This window comes from Stegostoma tigrinum, chromosome 6, assembly GCF_030684315.1.
Source record: "Stegostoma tigrinum isolate sSteTig4 chromosome 6, sSteTig4.hap1, whole genome shotgun sequence".
In the NCBI taxonomy this organism is placed as follows: domain Eukaryota; kingdom Metazoa; phylum Chordata; class Chondrichthyes; order Orectolobiformes; family Stegostomatidae; genus Stegostoma; species Stegostoma tigrinum.
The window spans coordinates 70,878,003-70,901,082 of NC_081359.1; the positions used below are offsets into that span (position 1 = coordinate 70,878,003).

General features: G+C 37.8%; 1 protein-coding gene across 1 annotated transcript in view; it reads left to right on the forward strand.

Moving 5' to 3' along the window:
- Positions 1 to 23,080, forward strand: part of ddx10 (DEAD (Asp-Glu-Ala-Asp) box polypeptide 10) — a 188,306-nt gene that overhangs the window by 35,349 nt on the left and 129,877 nt on the right. Inside the window, exons 10-13 of the mRNA XM_059646651.1 lie at positions 1,297 to 1,398; positions 4,142 to 4,229; positions 4,990 to 5,078; positions 7,909 to 8,338. Of these exons, the coding sequence (XP_059502634.1) occupies positions 1,297 to 1,398; positions 4,142 to 4,229; positions 4,990 to 5,078; positions 7,909 to 8,338 (709 nt within the window). The remainder of the gene's footprint in view (positions 1 to 1,296; positions 1,399 to 4,141; positions 4,230 to 4,989; positions 5,079 to 7,908; positions 8,339 to 23,080) is intronic.

The window sequence follows — 23,080 nt, forward strand, 5'->3', positions numbered from 1 at the left end:
TAGTTTCAGTGTATTTTATTAAAATATGTGCATACTTTCCTCAATTGTAACTTAGTTTGGTAAAAGAATGTTCTAATTAAAGATTTTAAGTTTGCGAGTATTTTAAAAAGATGCTAAGAAATGATTAATGTAGTTCTCAGCTATTTAGAACATCTAACAGTAAAGCTTCACTTGAATTCTTTTGCCAACCTTCGAAGAAATTTTCTCAGTTTTTACTTAGATTAACAGATGGAGTTCATTACTGCAATGCTTTATATTTGCAAATGAAGACCATTCTTTAAACTGTTTTCCACAGATAAACTTGAGTTTCATTTTTCTCTTCAATGATGGATAGTGCTGTGATCATAGATATGGTTGTTTTTGCATAGTTGGTCAATCACAATTTTGCCCTGTGAAAATACATGTGCGACATAGAACAATCTTCATGATTTTTGTGATTCTGTTTGTGCACCTGAAAATTTTGGTGTTTAAAACCATTTGACAAAAGTGAGAGCCTGTGCTTTTACTCTTTGTAATTTGAGGTAAGTATGGCATTTGCTGATTATCCTTCAAATAACCTCTCATAGCGGCTTTGTATGATGATAAGTTAGTTTACCTTTTATGGGAACTAATAATCCTAAAATCAGGTCATTCAAACTATTTTAAAACTTTGATGAAAATGAAGAATAATGGAATTATATTGAACTGCAGTAAAATTTCTCAAACTATGAAATGACTAATTCATTGGAACCTCTATATTAGTTTGCAACTGTGGAATGCTCAAATACCCATTATTCTGTGATACTTGGCAAGAGCAGAGTGATTTCAATCCATTGGAAATATTTGCACTTTTATAATTAATGCATTGATCTGTGTCCCTTTTCCTTTTGGTTTTAATTATTTAGTGAACTCCTGACTAAATTGAAGAACAGGTAATAATAGAATGACATTTTTGTTAAGTCCTTTATATCTTGAGCAAAATGAGTTACATTGTAAATAGACATCTGTTTTTTCTTTTTACCAAATTGTTAAATTTTGTTGCCTGGCAATCTTTGACTCCAATATACCTATAACAGCTCCTTCCTAAGTTTGCTGTTAAGTATTTTCTTTCTAGATTGGTCTGTCCATTACACCTGAACTAGATATTTTGCTATACTTGGCATCAATTAATTACTCTGCTGCAAAGAAAAACACAAATGATGGGAGAGGCTGAAGTAAACCTTTTTAAAACCATTACTCATTTAATTTCTGATGTTCAGTTAATGTGAATCTAAGTATAGATTGTTACTTAAACACAGTGTTTACTTAATTTTACAGGTACAAGGAAGGTGGTGAAACATTGTTAGTATTACTTCCATCTGAAGAGAAAGCCATGGTGAAACAGCTGGAGGAGAAGAAGATCCCCATCAACAAAATAAAGTAATACTTTTTTTAAATCTAAGTAAGGCCCAGAACTAAACAGTGGCTATGTTTTTACTTGGCTGTTATATAACTAAGATGTATAAATATTTGCACTGTCCAAAATGGCAGTATGAGTTCAAAGTAATGCACTTAAATCAATTTGCTGTTTCTTTGAAATGTTTCGTAGATGGGTGTTTATTGATGTAGTTTTGTTAATTCTGAGTTTGGTTATTTTTAAAGTTTTAGAGTTTTATGTTGGCACATGGTGAGAAAGCAATTTCTTTGTAAGAAGAAGAGGCCATGATGTTGATAATATGCTATAATGAATAAAGCATCTTCCAGGTGGGGCCTCAAAAACTGCATTTACATTCAATCTAAAATCTGGAGTATTTTGTATTCAGAATTGACATTGTTATAGATTCACACATGGAATATTGACTGCCTTCTCATGTTGTGTGCAACTGGACTGTCCTGCCTTATTTTCAAAACATTTCTCTGCATTCTCCACCTGCTAAATTTCTTGTTTCAATCAAGCTGAAACAATCTGACTCAAGGAATTCCTTAGCTCTGTACCGTCTCAAGAAATCTGAGTCAGTATGGTGAAACAAGTTTTTGAACTACAGAAAACCTACTAACAAATGCTTCAGATTTGCGTTCCTGACGGAAAGAAACAAATTAGTGCATCTCAGACAACGTAAATTTAAGCTCGGAGCTGATTTTAAAACTGTAGATTTTAGTTTTTTCTGAAGAAGGGTCTAGGCCCAAAACGTCAGCTTTCCTGCTCCTCTGATTCCTCTTGGCCTGCTGTTTTTATCCAGCTCTACACCTTGTTATCTTAGTCAATATTCCGTATTGTTTCCTTTGTCAGTAGCTGTTTTAGATTTACAGTCATCATCTAGATTTTCCAAAGCTTTTAGATAATTTAAAATCTGGAGTGATAGCTTGTAAGTTTCTGGTCTTGATAAATTGATGTGATGAGACCAGTTCACTTTATACACTATTAGTTGTTTATTTAGGGATAACTTACTGGTTACTTTTATATAGGTATGATTGTTCCAAGCTGAGCATCCCACCCCATTTACACTGCAGTGAACATAAAACTCTATCTTCTCTTCCACCAAGACTAGCTATATCTATGTATACATATTTCTGGGCTTTGTGCCTCTGTTATCTTTCTGTTCCAAATTTTCCAGTGGTTCTTCCATGAACTGACCCTCATCTGATGCTTTCCTGCCCATAACCTAACACTCATCAAGCCTTGTTCCTCCAACATCTCTTTGTTTGTTAGCTCCTGAACCAACCAGTGGATTCTCAATCCTTGTGTTCAAGTGGCCTCCATAAACGTAGTCCTCCCCACCTTTGCTCGACAAACCTCCGAGATCTCTGACTGTCTCTAATTCTGAACTCTTGCAGATCTGTGCCTCCAGCTCTCTATACCTTGACCTGTGAAATTCCCCTCCCTAAAACCTTTGCCATTCCACTGAGCTCTCAAAGTGCTTTCCTTAAACACTTTGCCCTGTGCTAACATAACATATCATATACCTATTATCATATCCTTCTGGATGATTGAACAATGAAAATAGATATGTGTTATCACCAAAGCTAAGGTTCAGGATGATCTTTTTAAAAAATGGTGCTTCTTCCCCCTGCATCAATTCTCTTTTTGTTGAAATGTTTCATCAGTGTTGATCAGTGTGAGGTCATCCATTTTGGTGGGAATGACAGGAAAATGGACTATGCTTTAAATGGTTAAAAAATTGGAGCATGCTGCTAAGCAGAGGGACTTGGGTGTCCTTGTGCATGAGTCGCTAAAAGTAGGATTGCAGATGCAGCAGGTAATTAAAAAGGCAAATGGAATTTGGTCTGCCATTGCTAGATGGATGGAGTTTAAAAACAGGGAATGCTGCAGCTGTATAGGGTCCTGGTGAGGCCACACCTGGAGTACTGTGTGAAGTTTTGGTCTTCTTACTTGAAGAGATAAACTAGCACTGGAGGGGATACAGAGGAGATTCACTCGATTGATTCCAGAGTTGAGAGGGTTGGATTATGAGGAGAGACTGAGTAGACTGGGATTATACTCATTGGAATTCAGAAGAATGAGGGGAGATCTTATAGAAACATAAAAAATTATGAAGGGAATAGATAAGGTGGAGGCAGGGAGGTTGTTTCTGCTAGCAGGTGGAATTAGGACTAGAGGACATCACCTCAAAATAGTGAGAAGCAAATGTAGGACTGAGGTCAGGAGAAACCCCTTCACCCAAGGGGTTGTGAATCTGGAAATCGCTGCCCAGTGAAGTGGTTGAAACTATCTCTCTGTTTTTAAGGCAAGGCTAGATGAATTTTTGAACAGTAAAGGAATTAAGGGTTATGGTGAGTGGGCGGGTAAGTGGAGCTGAGTCTCAAAAAGATCAGCCATGATCTTTTTAAATGGCTGGGCAGGCTCGAGGGCCCAGATGGCCTACTCCTGCTCCTAGTTCTTATGTTCTTATTTCAACATGTCGATTTGAAACTTTTCACTTTTAGTAAAACAGCACATACTTAATGATAAAACTGATCAAAATTTATATTTTGCGCCTGGATATTCTAAGTTGCTGTTGTTATGTCAGTGCTTATGCAAAATTTAAAATTTAATTGAAATCATCTTTGTGACTCTATTGTTTTTGCATCCTCGCAATTTAACGGCATTTTGTATTTTTGTTGAAGCTTTAATGGTTTGTTAGCAAATTTTTAATAAGTTATTGTGTTAAATCATTTTCAACAGAATAAACCCAGGAAAATTAATAAATGTTCAGACAAAGCTAGAAGCTTTTTTAGCTCAGGAACAAGAGCTGAAAGAACGAGCACAACGAGTGAGTCTCTTGATTTTTGATCATTGCAACTGTAACAAGGCTTAAAAATCAATTTGCCTAAAAGCATTCAGGGCTACAGCCAAATGATTAGTTTATCTCTCTCTACCAACCCCTTCCCCACCGTCCCCTGCAAAAAAATTAGTAAACATAATATCCCAGGTCCTTTCTAACCACAAAGATATTTTCATATCTTAGAATATGGACTTTGGTTTTACATCAAACTGAAATTTGAAAATTGTATGATAAACTTGGGTGTTTGCCATTGATGTTACGTAGGTAGTTGAATTAAGTTACTCTTTGATACTCAGAATTGTAGTGTCCTTGAACGACAAACATAATGATTTAATCTGTTTAAAACTGTGTAATTTTATCATTACCCTAATTTTTGTAAGCTTACAATCAAATGGGGGGGGCAAAAATTATCCAGAAAACACTGAGTCTTAGTGTTTGTGGCTATTCTAGCATTCTCATGCCATATCTTTGACAAAAGTATGCTTGAATGGCGAGTTGATGGGTATCATGGGCCTTGTTGTAGTGTTACCATAATGACCTACAGAGCCCAGAACTTCCCATCCTTTTCACTTCTGGTCTTTAATGGGGATGACAGGGCTGAGAATCCTTGTTTTAGGGGACTTTCCCATAATCCTGTTCCTTGCAGGGATTCCAAAATCACCCTTTTTCAGTATGTTGAAGTTTTAAGTATGCATTGTTATTAAGTTAGAACTTGTTTATAATGTCTGAACTGTTTGCTTTATTGCAGTGCTTTGTGTCCTATATCCGTTCAGTTTATCTCATGAAGAACAAAGATGTTTTTGATGTTTTCTCAATGCCATTAAAGGAATATGCATTGTAAGTAATATTTTGAGGTTGTATTATATTGCAGGAAGTGGCCTGTGTCATTACCTGAAACAAAATGTTATCAGTTTCCACTCCAAAGAATAGCATTATGTTCTTGAATGCCAACTACAGATTGATATGATTAGGGTTAAATATTCCTTCTGCAGAAATTTAAAACCTTGCAGATTGATCTTATATAGTTTAAACATCAAATTACGAATGCACTTTTTTGTACAAGATTAAGATTAAATCTTCATGAGTTAGTTTTTTTTGTGCTGCCATTTTAGTCTAGAAGTATTTTGAGATTTTCTTTTAAACTTCTTTTCCTCCTTCATATTCCTCTCTGGCTTGTAATGTTCTGTAATATATATGACGCTTTCAGTTTGGTTAAAAATAAATTATAATTTTATAGACATCAGTCATTCCAGTGAATGAATTAGGTATTTGTTTTTGATTCTTCTCTACAGAGGAATGATTTATGTTGTGGGAACCAAATGTCATTATTTTGGTGAGTGGGTAGGATAAGGGCTAAGGCATTGCAGTTGATGATTGTGCTTTTTGTGAAAGGAAATTTAGAAAGACATTGTAGTAATGGGAATGGTCATGGAAAAATATACTTCAATCCCAGCAATCAGAACCTTCCAATCTCCGCAATGTCCTATGATGTTAATCTTCGTTCTTTGTCCTCATTACCAATTTGCCAACAAGGACAAGTACTATTTTATTATTTACATTGACAAAATTTTTCACAATCTTAGATACTTCCTACTAAACTCACCTCCGTCATGAAGTGACTTTCTTTATAATGTGTTTCCTGTTATGAAATTTAGTCAATCTTCATTATCATTTCCACAGCAAGGATTTGAATGCCTAGAATGTTTTTGGCTGAATCAATGTCTTGTAGAAATTTAACGTAACATCTTTGCTTATATGCTAAATACACCTATGCGTGAAAACAGAGTTATGTTTTCATTTGATATGTCCTTTTCCACTTTGAAAGAAATGTATTTTTAATCCCAGGTCTTTTTGTTCCTTTACTGCGGTTGTAATGTCATATAGGGTATATTTTCTTTTTGTCTCCTGTTTCTCTCAACTTATGCATTAATTCATCTGTGTATTCATATGTTCTTCTTTGATGTTTGCTAGGATTCCATATTTTGTCATCAGAAAACTAATAGTCTAATCAAACCTGTACTTGTTTCAAAAGTGTGTGATTTAGGCCATTTTGAAAAGTAGAAGTTAGTTATTCCTTTTTCCATCAGCAAAAGAAATTGAGGTTCCAGAATGCTCCCCTTTTTCAGTATGCTTACATGACACCACACCAATGTATGGTGCAAGAATAGCTTTTGCTAATATTTTTTCAGTCTGCTTTGCTGAGAGAGCGTATTTATTTATCCATGTACTTATTTATTGTTTAATTTGCTTAATTGCAGTTGTTTGTGAAGAGAGTAGAATGCCAGAACATGGGTAAATTGATGATAGCATTCATTTTTGCCAGAATTTCCCTGATTATCTTACTTATCTCCCAATAGTGAGACTGAGACTTTAACTACAATTTCAAATATCTGTAAATTAGGCACCAGGCAGTGTAAATGATTTGAGTTATGGAGACATTAGCTAGTTGATGGTTTGTGTAGTAAAGCAAATTCTTTTGGTAGTGGAATGTTAAGGAATTGATGTTGATATAAAACTTCCCCATATGCTTAAAACGCAGTACTTTTGATAAAAAGTATAACATTTACAAGCCCTGTGAGGAAATAAATCAATTGTTCAAATTTATACATTGTATATACTTTATTAAGCAGACTATAAATTCTGGTGTTCTTTCTTGTGTATGATCCTTTCAGAAATGTTATAGTTGTTGCTCAGTTCTGAGTGAGTAAGTGATAGCTAAACATTTACCTGACCGGGGAAAAGAGGAATGAAGTTGCAGCCTCAGAACACTCTGAATTGCTTTACAGCCTGTGGAGTATTTGAAGTCTAAGGTCACTTTTGGAATACTGTGTGCAATTCTGGTCACCCTGCTACAGGAGGGATATTTGAAACTTGAAAGGGTTCAGAAAAAATTTACAAGGATGTTGCTAGGGTCGGAGGGTTGGAGCTATAGGGAGAGGCTGAATCGGTTGAGGCTAGTTTCCCTGGAGCGTCAAAGGCTCTGGGTGATTTAATAGAGGTTTATAAAATCATGGGCATGGAAAGGGTATTTGGACAATGTCTTTTCCCTGGGGTGGGGAGTCCAAAACAGGAGGTCATAGGTTTAAGGTGAGAGGGGAAAGATTTAAAAAGGATCTAAGGGGCAACTTTTCACGCGGAGGGTGGTGATTGTATGGAATGAGCTACCACAGGAAGTGGAGGAGGCTGGTACAATTACAATATTTAAAAGGCATCTGGATTGGTATATGAATAGGAAGAGTTTAGAGAGATATGGGTCAATTGCTGGCGAATGGGGCTAGATTTATCTAGAATATCTGGTCAGCATGGACAAGTTGGACTGAAGGGTCTGTTTCTGTACTGTACACCCCTATGACTGTATGTAGGATAGCCACTAAAAAAATCAAACGGAAGGTAAATGTCTTTACCCAAAGAGTGTTGAGAATGCAGAATTTGCTACGAGAGAGTGTGGCTCAGGTAAATAATATAAATTGATTTAAGAGGTAGCTGGACAAGTCAATCAGAAAGAAAAGAGAGAAGATTACCCAGGTACATTTTAATGAAGAAAGAAGCTAGAATCAAGTATAAATGCCACTGTGGACTGGTCTGGACTGGTGTCTTGTATATATGCTGTATATCTTGTGTATTTCTATGTCATTTTTAAAAAATGTACAATATATTTTCATCGCAGCTCCCTAGGCCTTGCTGTAGCTCCTCGAATTAGATTTCTTCAAAAAGCTCTAAAAAGGAATACCTGCACAGGAGATGTAGTACAAGGTACAGATACTGTGGATGAAAGTTTACAGGAACATGTTTCAGATGCTGATGAGGAATTGGAAGATTTTAAGGCTCAGTTTAGGGAACATAAACCCTCTTCCCTAATGGAATCCAGGGAGAAAACTGAAGATGGAAAAGCTGTTGAGGGAAGTGTGTTTGATGAAAACCAAGAATCCAGTGATGATGGAAATCTAAGTGACCAAAATGCTGAAGTAGAGAACGATAAGGGAACAATCCCTCTTCAGTTTTGGAATGATGATGATGATGGTGATGACAATGTTGAACTTGACCTGCTGACTGTGAAACGGAGGAATGTTTTTGGCTTTGAAGCTGATGAAAAGACAGTGAGTATGGTTTTCTTTCATATTAAGGTAAAGGAATAATATTAGATGCTAGTTTTTCTGAAATATTTAGCATTTCCTAATACCTGTTTAGCTGTGCTTATACCAGTACAACTTTTATGCAGATTTCTTGTAGATGATTAGCTGCTGATTAATTTCACAAAACACTAACATACGTAAACTAAGATGATAGGAAATATTCAAATAGCATTGAGGAGCATTGTGAGAAAAATTGCCACTTACACATTTTTTAAACGCATGTAAAAACAAAAAGTCAAATGTAAGGATTCACCAAAATATGCTCGCCAACTGTCATTGTTTCCTTCCTGACTGTTTTATATTTTTTAAAGGATTTCAAAACCATACTTTTTGAAAAAAAGTCTCATTCCTCAACAGCACTTGCATGTTTTTTGTTTTTGATTGAGGTATTTCTCTTTTAAGAAGGCAGTGGACTAGCATTTGAGATACCATGTTTGTGGTCTTTTTGTCAAACTACTTGTGATTATGAATGAATGCTATGGATCGTGATTATATTCTGGGGTCAGATTTTTGCTTTGAGAGTTTCTGGGAGAGATATTGTTTCTTCTGGATTGTATTATTTATGTGAACTATTTATTTCCTCCACGTAAGTCCATCTGTGTGACTTATCGCAGTTTCTCTGTCTTAAATTCATTTGGAGTTAACTTGTCAACAAATACCACTGAGGCCTAAAGTTGTTGCTGGGCTGGAACTAATGTACAGTACTGGTCACTGTACTGGCAGAAGGTTGTCAATGAGTCGAAAGCAGTTCAGAGGTTTACTAAACTAATATCTGGAATGAGCAAGTTGCCTTACTAACAGTAACAGTTATTAAATGCAGAGTTAGGCTATTTGGCCCATTGTGCTGGCACTGTCTGTATTACCTATTGCCAATCCCCTGCCTTTCCCCATATCCCTGCAAGCTACCACTATCAAAAGAAAATCCAGTTTCCCTCTTGAATACCTAAGTTGAACCTGCCTCCACCATATTTCCATGCATTGCATACCATACTGTAACAACTGGCAGTGAGAAGAGGTTTTTCCTTGCATGACCCTTCCTTTATTTACACACCACTTTACATCTATAGCGACTTGTTCTTGTTTTTCAACTTTATTTCAGATTTTCAGCATCTGCAGTTCTTTATTTTCTTGCAGGGAATGTTTGAACATTTCTAAGTCAGAGATAGGTAGATACTTAAACAAAAGGGACTGCAGATGTTGGAGAGCTGAAACAAACAAAAACAGAAATTGCAAGAGAAACTCAGCAGGTCTGGCACCATCTGTGGAGAAGAAGCAAAGTTAATGTTTTGAGACCAGTGACCCTTCTTTAGAACTGAAAGCAGCTTGCAAAAGGTGGTTATTATTCTGATGATAGGAGGGGGGTGTGGGGCAAAAGGCGTGAGCAAATAAGTGGAGATGGAGCCCAGTGACAGACAATAAAAAGGGGAGGCAAGCAAGAGGATTATTGATGGTAACCCAGGAAAGAAGCAAAGATAAGATAGATGATTGTGGGAATGATGAGCAGTTGAAAATAAATTAGCTGTTCTGAAAGCAAACCATTTTATCACGGGTCATCTGGTTGTGGGGTGTGGTAATAATCACAGGAAGGAGGTGTTCCTGCTCTGAAATTAAATTTGGTGTTGAATGTGGAAGGCTGTAAGGTACATTGATGCAAGTTGGAAGAGCAACACCTCATCTCCTGCTTTAGGTACCTTAGCTTCAGGACTCAACGTCAGCCTTCTCCGGCAATGTCCACTTTTTTTTTCGCAGGGATGGATACTTGTTAAGCGAGTGAATTAATTTGAAAGGACTGAAATCTAATCATACTTGTATCAATACTGAATCAAAAAATTGTATATCATCTTATTTGCCAAAAAAAACCTTCTGCCGTCTTGTTCGTATCTGGGGAAAGATATTTGCGGTGTTTCATCAAATTTCAACAATTCTACGTCAAATGGTATTTCAATCATTATGAAGCTCTTTTAGATGTCCTGGCATTTTGAAAGATGATAGTAAATTCAAGCAAATTCTGTTCATTTTATGCAATGATGCATGGAGACTGATCAGGGTGTTCCAAGGAGAACATTTATTGGTGAAGAGAAACATGAAATACTGATTGTTTTTACTTGGGAAACAAGGCTAAAAGAATTTTTAAAAAATAGTTCATAAGTTATGAATGAATTTGAAAGGGACACAAAGGAAAGACTGCCTCTGTGGTTGGCAAGTTACAGATAAGAGCTTACCAATTTAAAACTGCCCTCAAGAGATTGCATGCAGCAAGTTCTTACAAGCAGCAGTAAGTGAAATGACCAGGTGAGCTCTCTTCTTCTTCCAGTGATATTGTCTGAGGGAGAATAAAGCAAAGGGAGAGTTCTGCCTGCCATTCAGATAATAGCATGGGATCTTTTGACGTCATCTGTAGACTTTGGTTAAGCGTCACATTTGAAAGATCGAGCTGAAACAGTGTAGCAGTCTTTATGACTGCAATGAAGTACCAACTCAATTAGCTGTTCAAAGTCTGGTTCCAGGTTGTAAATTCTACATATTTTTCTGATTTCCGAGGTAAGGTACAGTAAGGCCATGAAACAAGCTTAGATGTGAAAACAATTTGAAATTGCTGTCTTCCTGATTGTCTTGTATCTCAGATGCATCACACTCCTACCAAAGTCACTTCTTTTCTGGGGAGCCTAGATAATGCTTGTTTTACTTTAGTTTGCATAGAAATTTCAGATGTAAATCCGAAACAGACTAAACTAAGAATATGTATTTATGAATCTGTCCAAAGAATGTCACCTATAGCGGTATGAGGTCTGTACTTCATAATCTTTCCTGTTTGGATGACTTGTTTAAGTTATCTATCTTACTTTAATGTAGTACTTGTTGGATGGTTAATATTTTTAAAGGCTTGAAATGAAAGCTTTATAAAATTGAGATATTGTTTGTAAAATGGATATCATTTGACAACAATGCATTCAGGAAATTCTAGCATCAATGACATTGATATTTTGTTTTGGCTTTGCTGTTTGAACAGCATAGAATGAGCATCATACAGTACCAGTCCCGACTCTTTGTAAGAGCCACTCAACTAGCTAACTTAATTACTTCTTGAATCATGACTCATTACAGAAACAGCCTGTGGAAGCAGGCTGTTCAGCCCATTAAGCCCACATTGACCCTCAAGAGTCTCCCACCCCCTTACCGTATCCCTGTTTTTCCCCTGCCAATCCACCTAATATGCACATCTTTGGACTGTGGGCGGAAATCAGAGCTCTTAAAGGAAATCCACACAGACACGGGGAGAACGTGCAAACTCCACACAGTCAGTTGCCCGAGGCTAGATTGAACTCAGGTCCCTAGTGTTGAGAGGCCGCATTGCTAACCACTGAGCCACTGTCCATGTTGGAATTACTGTGCTGTTACATTTATACACAAAGCCTTAACTTTGCCTAATATAGAAAATAATGTCTGTTAAAACACTGGTATTGAAGAGTGCTTGCCTAAGTGAGCATCATGAGGTCAAGCTTAAGGAACAGTAGATTATTTGTACACTCCCCACCCCAGCCTGTTGTGTTTTGGTAAGATCACAACTGAATTTCAGCATCGTCCTGCCTGGTCCTCACATATATCAATTAATTCTTTTAGTGCCTGACAATCTGTAGATCTCCGTCTTGAATGTGTTCAACCATTGAACTTTCTCAGTCCTCTGCGTAGAGAATTTCAAGGCTTCACAATCCTCTCTAGAGAATTTCAAAGCTTTGCTTTCTCCCCATCTCAGTCCAAAAAAACCCTGAACTTTATCCTTAGACTACATTGCTTACTCTGGACTCTAGTAACTCTGTTGTTCATTCTATCCTTTGCAGTTCTGTCAGCATCTGTAATTTTATGAGCATGAAGCAACATAGCACTATTCTGCACTATTCAATATTGCCTTGTTTGTAATTAAGCTAGTACTTGTACAAGAGTACTTGATATTAATTCATGTAATTTGACAGAAATATTGCTAGCTGTTTGACTACTAAGATAGCAATAGGAACCATAGAGTAGGAGTAATGATATAACTTTAGAACTTGTCTGTAAGATAATGTCTGATTTGTGAATTCCACACTTCTACCACCCTTGGCTTGTGGATGTTTTCCTTAATTTTATTTCTAACAGGTCTGATTCTAGTATTTGGAACTATGTACCCTAGTCCTTGACTTGCCAATCAGCAGAAAATGTTTATTTTCAATACTATTTATTGCTATGCTTGCTCTAAGATCTCTATGTACTTAAGGGTGTTGTCCAAAACTGCTCACAGTACTCTCATTGTGACTTAGCTGTGGATTTGTATAACTAAAGTGTAACTGTATTTCTTTGTACTTTAACCCTTTACATATAAAGGACAGAACTCCCATTATTCTTACTAAAAATTACTGTAACTGTTCATGTCAATTTGAATATGTGCACTCCTTTCCCATTATTTAAGAGTTATGGTAAATAGTTACCCCTACACATACCTTTGCCCTTATCCCTGTTCTATCTTCTACTCAGTCAGTTTCCCAATTGGGTCATTATTTTGCCTTCAGTTTTAGATCAGTCTTTTATGGGCAATATGTACAGATTAACATTCTGCTAACTACTGCTTTAATCGCCACTTCAATAAACGCAATCAGATTTGTCATATCTGACATACATTTCTTGAATCCAATGTAGCAGACTCTAATCAACTGAGAATTCTCAAGGAGTTCACTTACCTAACTTTTAATTGTCAACTAGAGCAAATTGACAGCCACAGATGTGAAAGAAACTGCTCTATAATTCCCTGATTTCCATTTTTCATCTTTTAGTTGTTTTGGTAGTACAGAACTGAAGAATTGCGGAAAAAAGACATCCGTCCATAAACATTTTTAACTAGCATTTATTAGGACAGGATGCAAGAATGCCAGTTTAAAGGGATAACCAACATTTGTACAGAACAAGGAGAGAGTGCTAATTTGTTGGCAAGTGGATTTTGTTTGGTAGTCACATTACCATGAAAATTGCACCAGTTAATGATTGACATTTAACCACCAAGGTTTGTTTCCGTTTTAATCTGGGTTTATTGAATGGGCAAGGCATTACCCTGAGGAATGAACCAGAGACTGGATGCCATTGAGTCAGCTGAGTTGAAACAGGTGCAGCGCATGTGCATGTTTTCTTTGTTTGGAAAGTACAGCTTCTTGTGTATTAAGGTATGGAGCTTCCTGTCTTTGCAGTGCATTACACTGAAAGCTTGATTGACAATCTTAAATTGGTTGTCAGTATAATTCTTTTCATTATTCTTAAAGAGCAAAATTATAAATGCAGTTTTCTAAGTTGTCAAAAGAACCTTGGAAATTGTGGTGAGGGTATTTCTATATTCCTATTTGCAATAACCTCAACTTATCTTTAAAACCAGAACACACAAATCATCTGACGATGGAGTCATGGAAAGGTTCAGGAGGTGAATGAATTATTTTATGGTCCTCTTCTTCTGTCCTTATTTTTTCCTTTCAAAAGCCTTTTATTCATATATAAAGAGCAAGAGGGTAACTAGAGAAAGGATTGGCCCACTTAGGGACAAAGAAGGAAAGTTATGCGCTGAGTCAGAGAAAATGGGTGACATTCTTAACGAGTACTTTGCATCGGTATTCACCAACGAGAGGGACATGATAGATGTTGAGGTTGGGGATAGATGTTTGCTTAGTCTAGGTCAAGTTGACATAAGGAAGGAGGAAGTGTTAGGTATCCTAAAAGACAAGTCCCCAGGTCCAGCTGGGATCTATCCCAGGTTACTGAGGGAAGCGAGAGAGGAAATAGCCGGGGCCCTAACAGATATCTTTGCCGTGTCCTTAGACACAGGTGAGGTCCCAGAGGACTGGAGACTTGTTAATGTTGTCCCCTTGTTTAAGAAGGGCAGCAAGGATAATCCAGGTAATTATCGACCGGTGAGCCTGATGTCAGTGGTAGGGAAGCTACTGGAGAAGATACCGAGGGATAGGATCTATTCGCTTTTGGAAGAAAATGGGCTTATCAGTGATAGGCAACATGGTTTTGTACAGGGAAAGTCATATCTTACCAACTTAATAGAATTCTTTGAGGACGTGACAAAGTTGATTAAGGGAAAGGCTGTAAATGTCTTATGCATGGACTTCAGTAAGGCATTTGATAAAGTTCCCCATGGCAGGCTGATGGAGAAAGTGAAGTCGCATAGGGTCCAGGGTGTGCTAGCTAGATGGATAAAAAAACTGGCTAGGCAACAGGAGACAGAGGGTTGTAGTAGAAGGGAGTTTCTCAATTTGGAGACCTGCGACCAGTGGTGTTCCACAGGGATCTGTGCTGGGGACCACTGTTGTTTGTGATATATGTAAGTGATTTGGAGGAAGGTGTAGGTGGTCTGATCAGCAAGTTTGCAGATGACACTAAGATTGGTGGAGTAGCTGATAGTGAAGGGGACTGTCAGAGATTACAGCAGAATATAGATAGACTGGAGAGTTGGGCATATAAATGGCAGATGGAATTCAATCTGGGCAAATGCGAGGTGATGCATTTTGGACGATCAAATTCAAGGGCGAACTATATAGTAAATGGAAAAGCCCTAGGGAAAATTGATGAACAGAGAGATCTGGGTGTTCAGGTCCATTGTTCCCTGAAGGTGACAACGCAGGTCAATAGGGTGGTCAAGAAGGCATATGGCATGCTTTCCTTCATTGGGCGGGGTATTGAGTACAAGAGTTGGCAGGTCATGTTGCAGTTGTATAGGACTTTGGTTCGGCGACGTTTGGAGTACTGTGCACAGTTCTGGTCGCCACATTACAAAAAGGGTATGGATGCTTTGGAGAGGGTGCATAGGAGGTTCACCAGGATGTTGCCTGATATGGAGGGTGCTAGCTATGAAGAGAGGTTAGGAAGATTAGGATTATTTTCATTAGAAAGATGGAGATTGAGGGGGGACCTAATTGAGGTCTACAAAATCATGAGGGGTATAAACAGGGTGGATAGCAAAAAGCTTTTTCCCCCAGAGTGAGGGACTCAATTACTAGGGGTCATAAGTTCAAAGTGAGAGGAGGAAAGTTTAAGGGAGATATGCATGGAAAGTTCTTTTACACAGAGGGTGGTGGGTGCCTGGAAGGTGTTGCCAGCGGAGGTGGTAGACGCAGACACGTTAGCGTCTTTTAAGATATATTTGGACAGGTACATGGATGGGCAGGGAGCAAATGGACACAGACTGTTAGAAAATAGATGACAGGTTAGACAGAGGATCTTGATCGGCGCAGGCTTGGAGGGCCGAAGGGCCTGTTCCTGTGCTGTAATTTTCTTTGTTTGTTTCTTTGTTTGTTTCTTTGTTTGTTTCTTTGTTTGTTTCTTTGTTTGTTTCTTTGTTTGTTTCTTTGTTTGTTTCTTTGTTTCTTTGTTTGTTTCTTTGTTTGTTTCTTTGTTTGTTTTGGTGTGTTTCCCCCATACCGTCTGTGAAACCCAATTTTTAAATGACCTACAACAAGCTCCCTTGTGGGTTAAAACAGAAGGATGGTTTATTCATGCTTTTGAACCTAGTGAATAATTTTGTGCTGTTCATGTGTATACAAAGTAATAGATAAGAACATGGGAACTAGGAGCAAGAGTAGGCCATCTGGTCCCTCGAGCCTGCCCAGCCATTTACTAAGATCATGGATGATCTTTTTGAGACTCAGCTCCGCTTACCTGCCCACTCACCATAACCCTTAATTCCTTTACTGTTCAAAAAATTATCTAGACTTTCCTTAAAAACATTCAATGTGGTAGCTTCAACTGCTTCACTGGGCAGGGAATGCCACAGATTCACAACCCTTTGGGTGAAGAAGCTCCTCCTGAGCTCAGTCCGACATCTTTCTTTTATTTTGAGGCGATGCCCCCGAGTCCGAGTTTCACCTGCTAGCGGAAACAACCTCCCTGCCTTCACTTTGTCTATTCCCTTCATAATCTCATATGTTTCTGTAAGATCTCCCCCCATTCTTCTGAATTCCAATGAGTATAATCCCAGTCTACTCAGTCTCTCCTCATAATCCAACCCTCTCAACTGTGGAATCAACGGGTGAATCTCCTCTGCACCCCCTCCAGTGCTAGTTTATCTCACCTCAAGTAAGAAGACCAAAACTTCACACAGTACTCCAGGTTTGGCCACATCAGGACACTATACAGCTGAGCATAGCCTCCCTGCTTTTAAACGCCATTCCCCTAGCAATGACAGACCCAGTTCCATTTGCCTTTTTAATTACCTGCTGCACCTGCAACCCCACCTTCAGCGATTCATGCACAAGGACACCCAAGTCCCTCTGCACAGCAGCATCGGGCAATTTTTTTACCATATAGAACGTAGCCCATTTTGCTGTTGTTCCTACCAAAATGGATGACCTCATACTTATCAACATCGAACTCCATCTGCTAGACCTTTGCCCACTTACTTTGACTATCTAAATCCCTCTGCAGACTTTCAGTGTCTTCTGCACACTTCGGTCTACCACTCACCTTCGTGTTATCTGCAAATTTTGACACACCACACTTAGTGCCCAACTCCAAATCATCTGTGCAAATTATTATAAACAATTGCGGTCCCAACATGGATCCCTGAGGCACACCACTGGCTACTGACGGCTAATCAGAAAAGCACCCATTTACCTCTACTGTTTGCTTACTATTGGTCAACCAATGATCTATCCATGCCAATACATTACCTGTGATACCATGCAACTTTATCTTCTATAGCAGCCTTTCGTGTGGCATCTTGTCAAATGCATTCTGGAAATCCAGTTACACCACATCCACAGGTTCCCCATTGTCCACGATGCAAGTAATGTCCTCAAAGAATTCTACCAAATTAGTTAAATATGACCTACTCTTCATGAACCCATGCTGGGTGTTCCCAATGGGAAAATTTGTGTCCCGATGTCTTGCTACTTCTTCCTTAATGGTAGATTCAAGCATTTTCCCCACTACTGAAGGTAAGATAACTGGCCTATAGTTACTGCTTTTTGTCTACTTCCTTTTTTAAACAGTGGCATCACGTTTGGCTGTTTTCCAATCTGCCAGAGCCAGTGAATTTTGGTAAATAATTAACTAGTGCATTTGCTTTTTCCCCATCATCTCTTTTATGCATCACCTGGGATGCATTTTATCAGGGCCAGGAGACTTGTCTACCTTTAGCCCCATTAGCTTGCCCAGCACTGCCTCCTTAGTGATAATGATAGTTTCTAGGTCCTCACCTGCTATAAGATTCTTGCCGTTAGTTTTCTGCAAGTTATTTGTGTCTTCCACTGTGCAGACCGACACAAAATAACTGTTTAATGTCTCGGCTATTTCCTCATTCCCAGTTATTAAGTTGGTCTTCTCATCTTCTAAAGGACCAATGTTTTTCTTCACCACTCTTTTATGATTTACATGTTTATGGAAACTTTTGTTGGTGGTTTTTATGTTCTGAGCTAGTTTACTCTCATAATCTACCTTTCTTTTCTTTATAACTTTTTTTGTGGCTTTCTGTTGGCCTTCAAAGATTTCCCAGTATACTAGTTTCCCACGACTCTTTGCTTTTTTGTATGTGTTTTTTTTTTCAGTCTGATACTTTCCTTTATTTCCTTAGACATCCATGGCTGGCTCTCTCTTTTCCTACAGCTCTTCCTTATCACTGGAATATACTTCTGTTGAGCACTGTGAAAAATTGTTTTGAAAGGCCTCCACTGTTCCTCAATTGACCCACCATAAAAGTTTTTGCTCCCATTCTACCTTAGCTAACTCCTTCCTCATCTCATCATAGTCTTCTTTGTTTAAACACAGGACATAGGTACTGGATTTAACCGTCTCATGCTCCATCTGTGTTTTAAATTTGACCATACTCCTTCCAAGAGGACCCCTAACTCTGAGATTATTTATTATTCTTGTCTCATTACACAGGACTAGGTCCAGGTTAGCTTGCTCCCTTGAAGAAAGAAAACAAAATTTTAAAAATCTGTAGTTATAAATAAATTTAAAAAATAAGATATTGGCATTAATTCACATGAATCACAGATTACTAAATCAGTGTAGAATATAGGTGTTTGCAGTTGGCTTATCTGACTTTGTTTTAGGAGCTCAGTTACGGGTAGATGGAGTTGAAGGAATAGCAACATGATGCTTATGATGTGGGAATTCATTCAGTTTTCACGTGAAATGCAGATTTCTTTCTGGGATTTGAGTCCCGACCAGAAACATCAACTTTCCTGCTCCTCTGATGCTTCCTGGCCTGATGTGCTCCTCCAGCTCCACACTGTTATTTCTTTCTGAGAATCTGGTTTTGAGTGAGGTTTAAACTAGAGATAGACATTAACTAAGACTGGAGGTGCTTGTTATCTGTTCTGATGTTAAAAAAGAATCTGAGGAAAGAGTTCAGAGCCGTATAACTAAAGGTCCTCTCAAACCAGAAGTTTGTCATGTGATTGGGTTCCTGGATTAAACATGATCAAATAGTTTTGGTGACTGTGTCTGCAAAATCGATTGTGTTATCGGATAAGTGGAGCTGCTACCACCACTTCTTGAGCTGTAATGAGTTTGTGTTTTCTTTCATTCAGAACTCGCTGGGCTATACACATTCTGTTGCTCTTTTGTGTGGATTTTACTGCAAATATAAAAAGAAGTGGGTGATCTGACAATCCAGAGAAATGACAGCTTTCCTGGTGATAACTCCTAGAGATTTTTTGAAGCAGCTGTTTTCAATCGAGCAAAAGTCAATTTACAAATTAGCCGAGTCTTAAAATAATAAAAAAGATCTCTTCATGAGACCGTTGGCATTCGAGAAGCTGCATTTTGATCAGCACAAGAACCATCAAAACAGATCCTGTGAACAGAGACTACTGATTTGCTTTCTCTCAGCCCAGACCACCGTGTATGTTTTCTTGTCTGTGTGTGTGTGTGTGTGTGTGTGTGTGTGTGTATAAGTGGGATCTGTTCAGGAGGTTAGAGTTTTAACAAATAGTGTTGTACACTGACAGTTCATAATTGTTTACCTGGAGCTAGAATCTATTTGGTTGTAATAAATGCGAATTCTGTTATGTGTGGGAACCTGATCTGAGGTTTCTGTGAACCATGGTCTGGATGCTAGGTAAATCGGGTAATTCTGCATTCTTTTTAAAAAAAACCTTGAACTTTTGTGAAGAATCTGGGAACAGTAATTTTGACTTCCAGTGCATTACCCCAAAGCATCATCCGTATGATCTGAAATTATTTTTTAACACCTCCTACTGTCGGTTAATTACTTTACAACTTTTAATTTTCTCTCAATCTGAAATGCATAAAGAACAATTTCTGACTGTTATTCTTGCAAGATTTTGGAGTGTACTTTGACTTAAGTGTATAGTCCGAGTTCTTTACACTTAAAGATTGGCTCTTTCAAACTCAACCTTTAAATTTTACACGTCTTGATTTAGTTTTTACACTCATTCCAGGTACAAACACTTTTTCACAAGTCTTAGAAAAATTATTGCATTAATCAGAAAAAGTACCAAAGAAATAAAATTTCGTAGAAGCCATGATTTTCAGTCCATACACTTGAAGAATATCAGTTTGCAACACTGGTTGACTGGACACAGTTCTGCTCTTTCATTTTGCTGACTGAAGTTCATCTTCTGCCTTTGGTCTTCCTTAATATGAATCAACTTATTAAAAATGAATTCTTATTCAGCTCTACTTCCTGCTCCCCCTATGCATAATCAGAGACATCTTCATCTCTAATTGGCTTATTCGAGTATGAACAATTCATGCTAAATTTCGGATTGGCTAAACAAAATGCACCATTTCTGCTTGGTTTCTTTAAAAGTAATGCTCATATTAGTGATATCGCTTCCTATTGACTCTTGATTCATTCATTAAAATGACATTTTATAAAAGGCCTGATTTTACGACAACTTGGTCCCTCTTGGCTTGTCAATTTCATAAATCTTTACAAAGACTTGTGGCCCCATTGGAATTGGGGTATGTATCAGTTTAGAGTACTTAGTGTAGGCATTAACAGGTGGTTAACAATCATCCCTAATGTCCCAGCTGATACAACTTAAAGTCAAAGCAAGAATAAGCTGAAACTTTTATAACAGAATTTAATTTCAAAATTGATATATGCATACGCACGTATATCTATAGGCCTGTTTAGATACTTTTGTTACAAGGCAACCATTTAAAAACGTAGATAACAAGGTGTGGAGCTGGATGAACACAGCAGGCCAAGCAGCATGTTAGGAGTAGGAAAGCCGTCGTTTCAGGCCTAGACCCTTCATCAAAAAGGGCCGAGGCCTGAAACGTCAGCTTTCCTGCTCCTGAGATACTGCTCGACCCGCTGTGTTCATCCAGCTCCACACCTTGTTATCTCTGGATTCTCCAGCATCTGCAGTTCCTATTATTTCTGATACATTTTAAAACGTAGCTGTGTCTTTAAAAGTCAGCTTTTTACCCTCAACAATCTCATGTGTAACTAAAGTTTACATTGGTTTGAGCCAAAAACAGTGATAAAACCATAAATCTTTCTTGAGACCTGAGCCATTTGGTTTTCTTCCATTCTACAACTAACCACAATGGAATATACTTGGATTCCTTACTTGCTTAATCAACTCAAACTTATTAATTACTGCAGAATACCTCAATGCTACATGCTACCTTGTTCCCTTTCAGTTTCTATCTATTTATACTAAGTTTTCCAACTGCATCTTTCTCCCAAACCTTGCACTTCTCAGTTGAAAGTTTGTGACTGCTATATTTATCCTTTCAAGGCTGATCTTTCTGAATGCAGCACAGGCTTGTGGGTTCAGTGACCAACTCCGCCTAATTTGTATGTTAGAACTTTGATCCCAGATTGTTTATGGTGGAGCCTGTTCCAATGGTCTTATTATTAATGCTGATGTCCTATGAAATGGAAGCCTTTCCCCCCCCCCACACCAGTTATGTTTTCACCTTCCCAATTTTCCTATTTTGTGTGTGTTCTCTGTCTCTTTGAGATGGAATAACTTCCAGAAAGTATGTTTCCTAAGGGCAGACACTTCAGAAAATATCTGCATATTTGTCTTAAATACTGCTGTGTAAGGGATTAGCTTGTTTTAGAGTTATGCAACTGACTGGGTATTATATTTAGGTGGTTGAGCCAGTTCACAAAATATCTATGCTGCAATTGAATGTAGAAAGAGTCAAGACATGCAGAGTCACCAAACAATGTTCCATCAATTTGCATTCATTTGCATTTGTTTGAGGAATGCAGAGATTGCTCAGTACCAAGGTATAGCATGGTTTTCAGATGGTGTTTTGGACAGGTATTTGTGGTTTAAATTTGAAAATTGGTTGTAGGAGGAGCCCCTGTGGTTAAGCATATTTGAAGTTGCGCGTTCTCATCTGAAGCTCGGGTGCAACATTAGGAAGTTGGGCTGCTTTAGACTCCATGGCTTGTTAACAGGAATCACAGTTGTTCATCTTTCAAGATCACCTCCTTTATTGATGAAGCTTTGTGATGTGCTATCTAGACCAGTGGAAAATTCTAAAATGTTGATTCATATTTGTTTTGTACCACTAGAGGAGGTCATGTCGAAAACTTATGATAGTGTTTTATTTTGAAACATTTTAAAACCAAATGCAGGGGTATAGCGTAATTTACAGCAAAAAAACTAAACTATCAGATTTGAAACATGAAAATATTCACAATCAGTGGGCAATGAAAGTGGACAAATAACTCAGCAGATAACAAGGAAGTGATGGATACGATATTAAAAGGATAAAATGGAATTAAAAATGTTAAAATTACAATGGAATAAACCTTTGCTATGTTAAATGCACTTTATATTTAAGTATTTCATTGAGAACTGAAACCGTGTAAAATGTGACTAAATTTGCACCTGTCTGCCTGAATTTAGTCGAACTTTTAGCTATAACAGAGAGAGACGCACGTCCATCTTCAAGACCCCAGCAACTGCAGAAAGCTAAAACTAAAATTCCTGATTCTGTGTGAGTTTGATTCCACCCAGTCAGGCGGCTTCTTTTGTTCCAACTTCTTTTTTTAAAAAAAACCCCACAAGTCCTCTCAAGCTGTTTACTCTATTGGCTTTGAGCAGACCAGGACAAATTGCACCACCTAAAGCCATAGTATCATGACAAAGGCTACTGAAAGATATTGTAAGCAGATTAGTTTGATCTTAAGGTAGAATAATAGGTCGGCACAATATCGTGGGCCAAAGGGCCTGTACTGTACTGTGCTGTACTGTACTGTTCTATGTTCTATGTAAGTTTTGTTAAGGAGGAGAAAATGTATTAGATGAAAACTTTGTCTTTTAATAGAAAACATAACCGTATAATAGTGGCATGTATTGTAATAATTAGGTAATGGTGTATGTAATTAACTCTTCATGCAAACGGAAAGAACCATCATATGAGAATACTTGGCTCATTTTAAAAAGAAAAGCCACATAATGGAAGAAAAGTCTCCAATGAATTAGGGAAGGAAGTGGATAATGAAGCCCAACATAGTCAATGTAGTTTCTGATTAATCTGGATTAGTAACTGAGATTATGATCCTTAATTTTTAATTACAAACTAGTCTTGGATGAGCGGTTCATAAAGATAGGTTTTGGCTTTTGCAGGCTGTACTTAAATGTATAATTAATTTTACCTAACTTTGCACTAAACTGTTTTTATGAGTGGCATTACGGCACTAAAGAAATCTAGCAAATACCATGGCCTCCTTATCCAGCCATG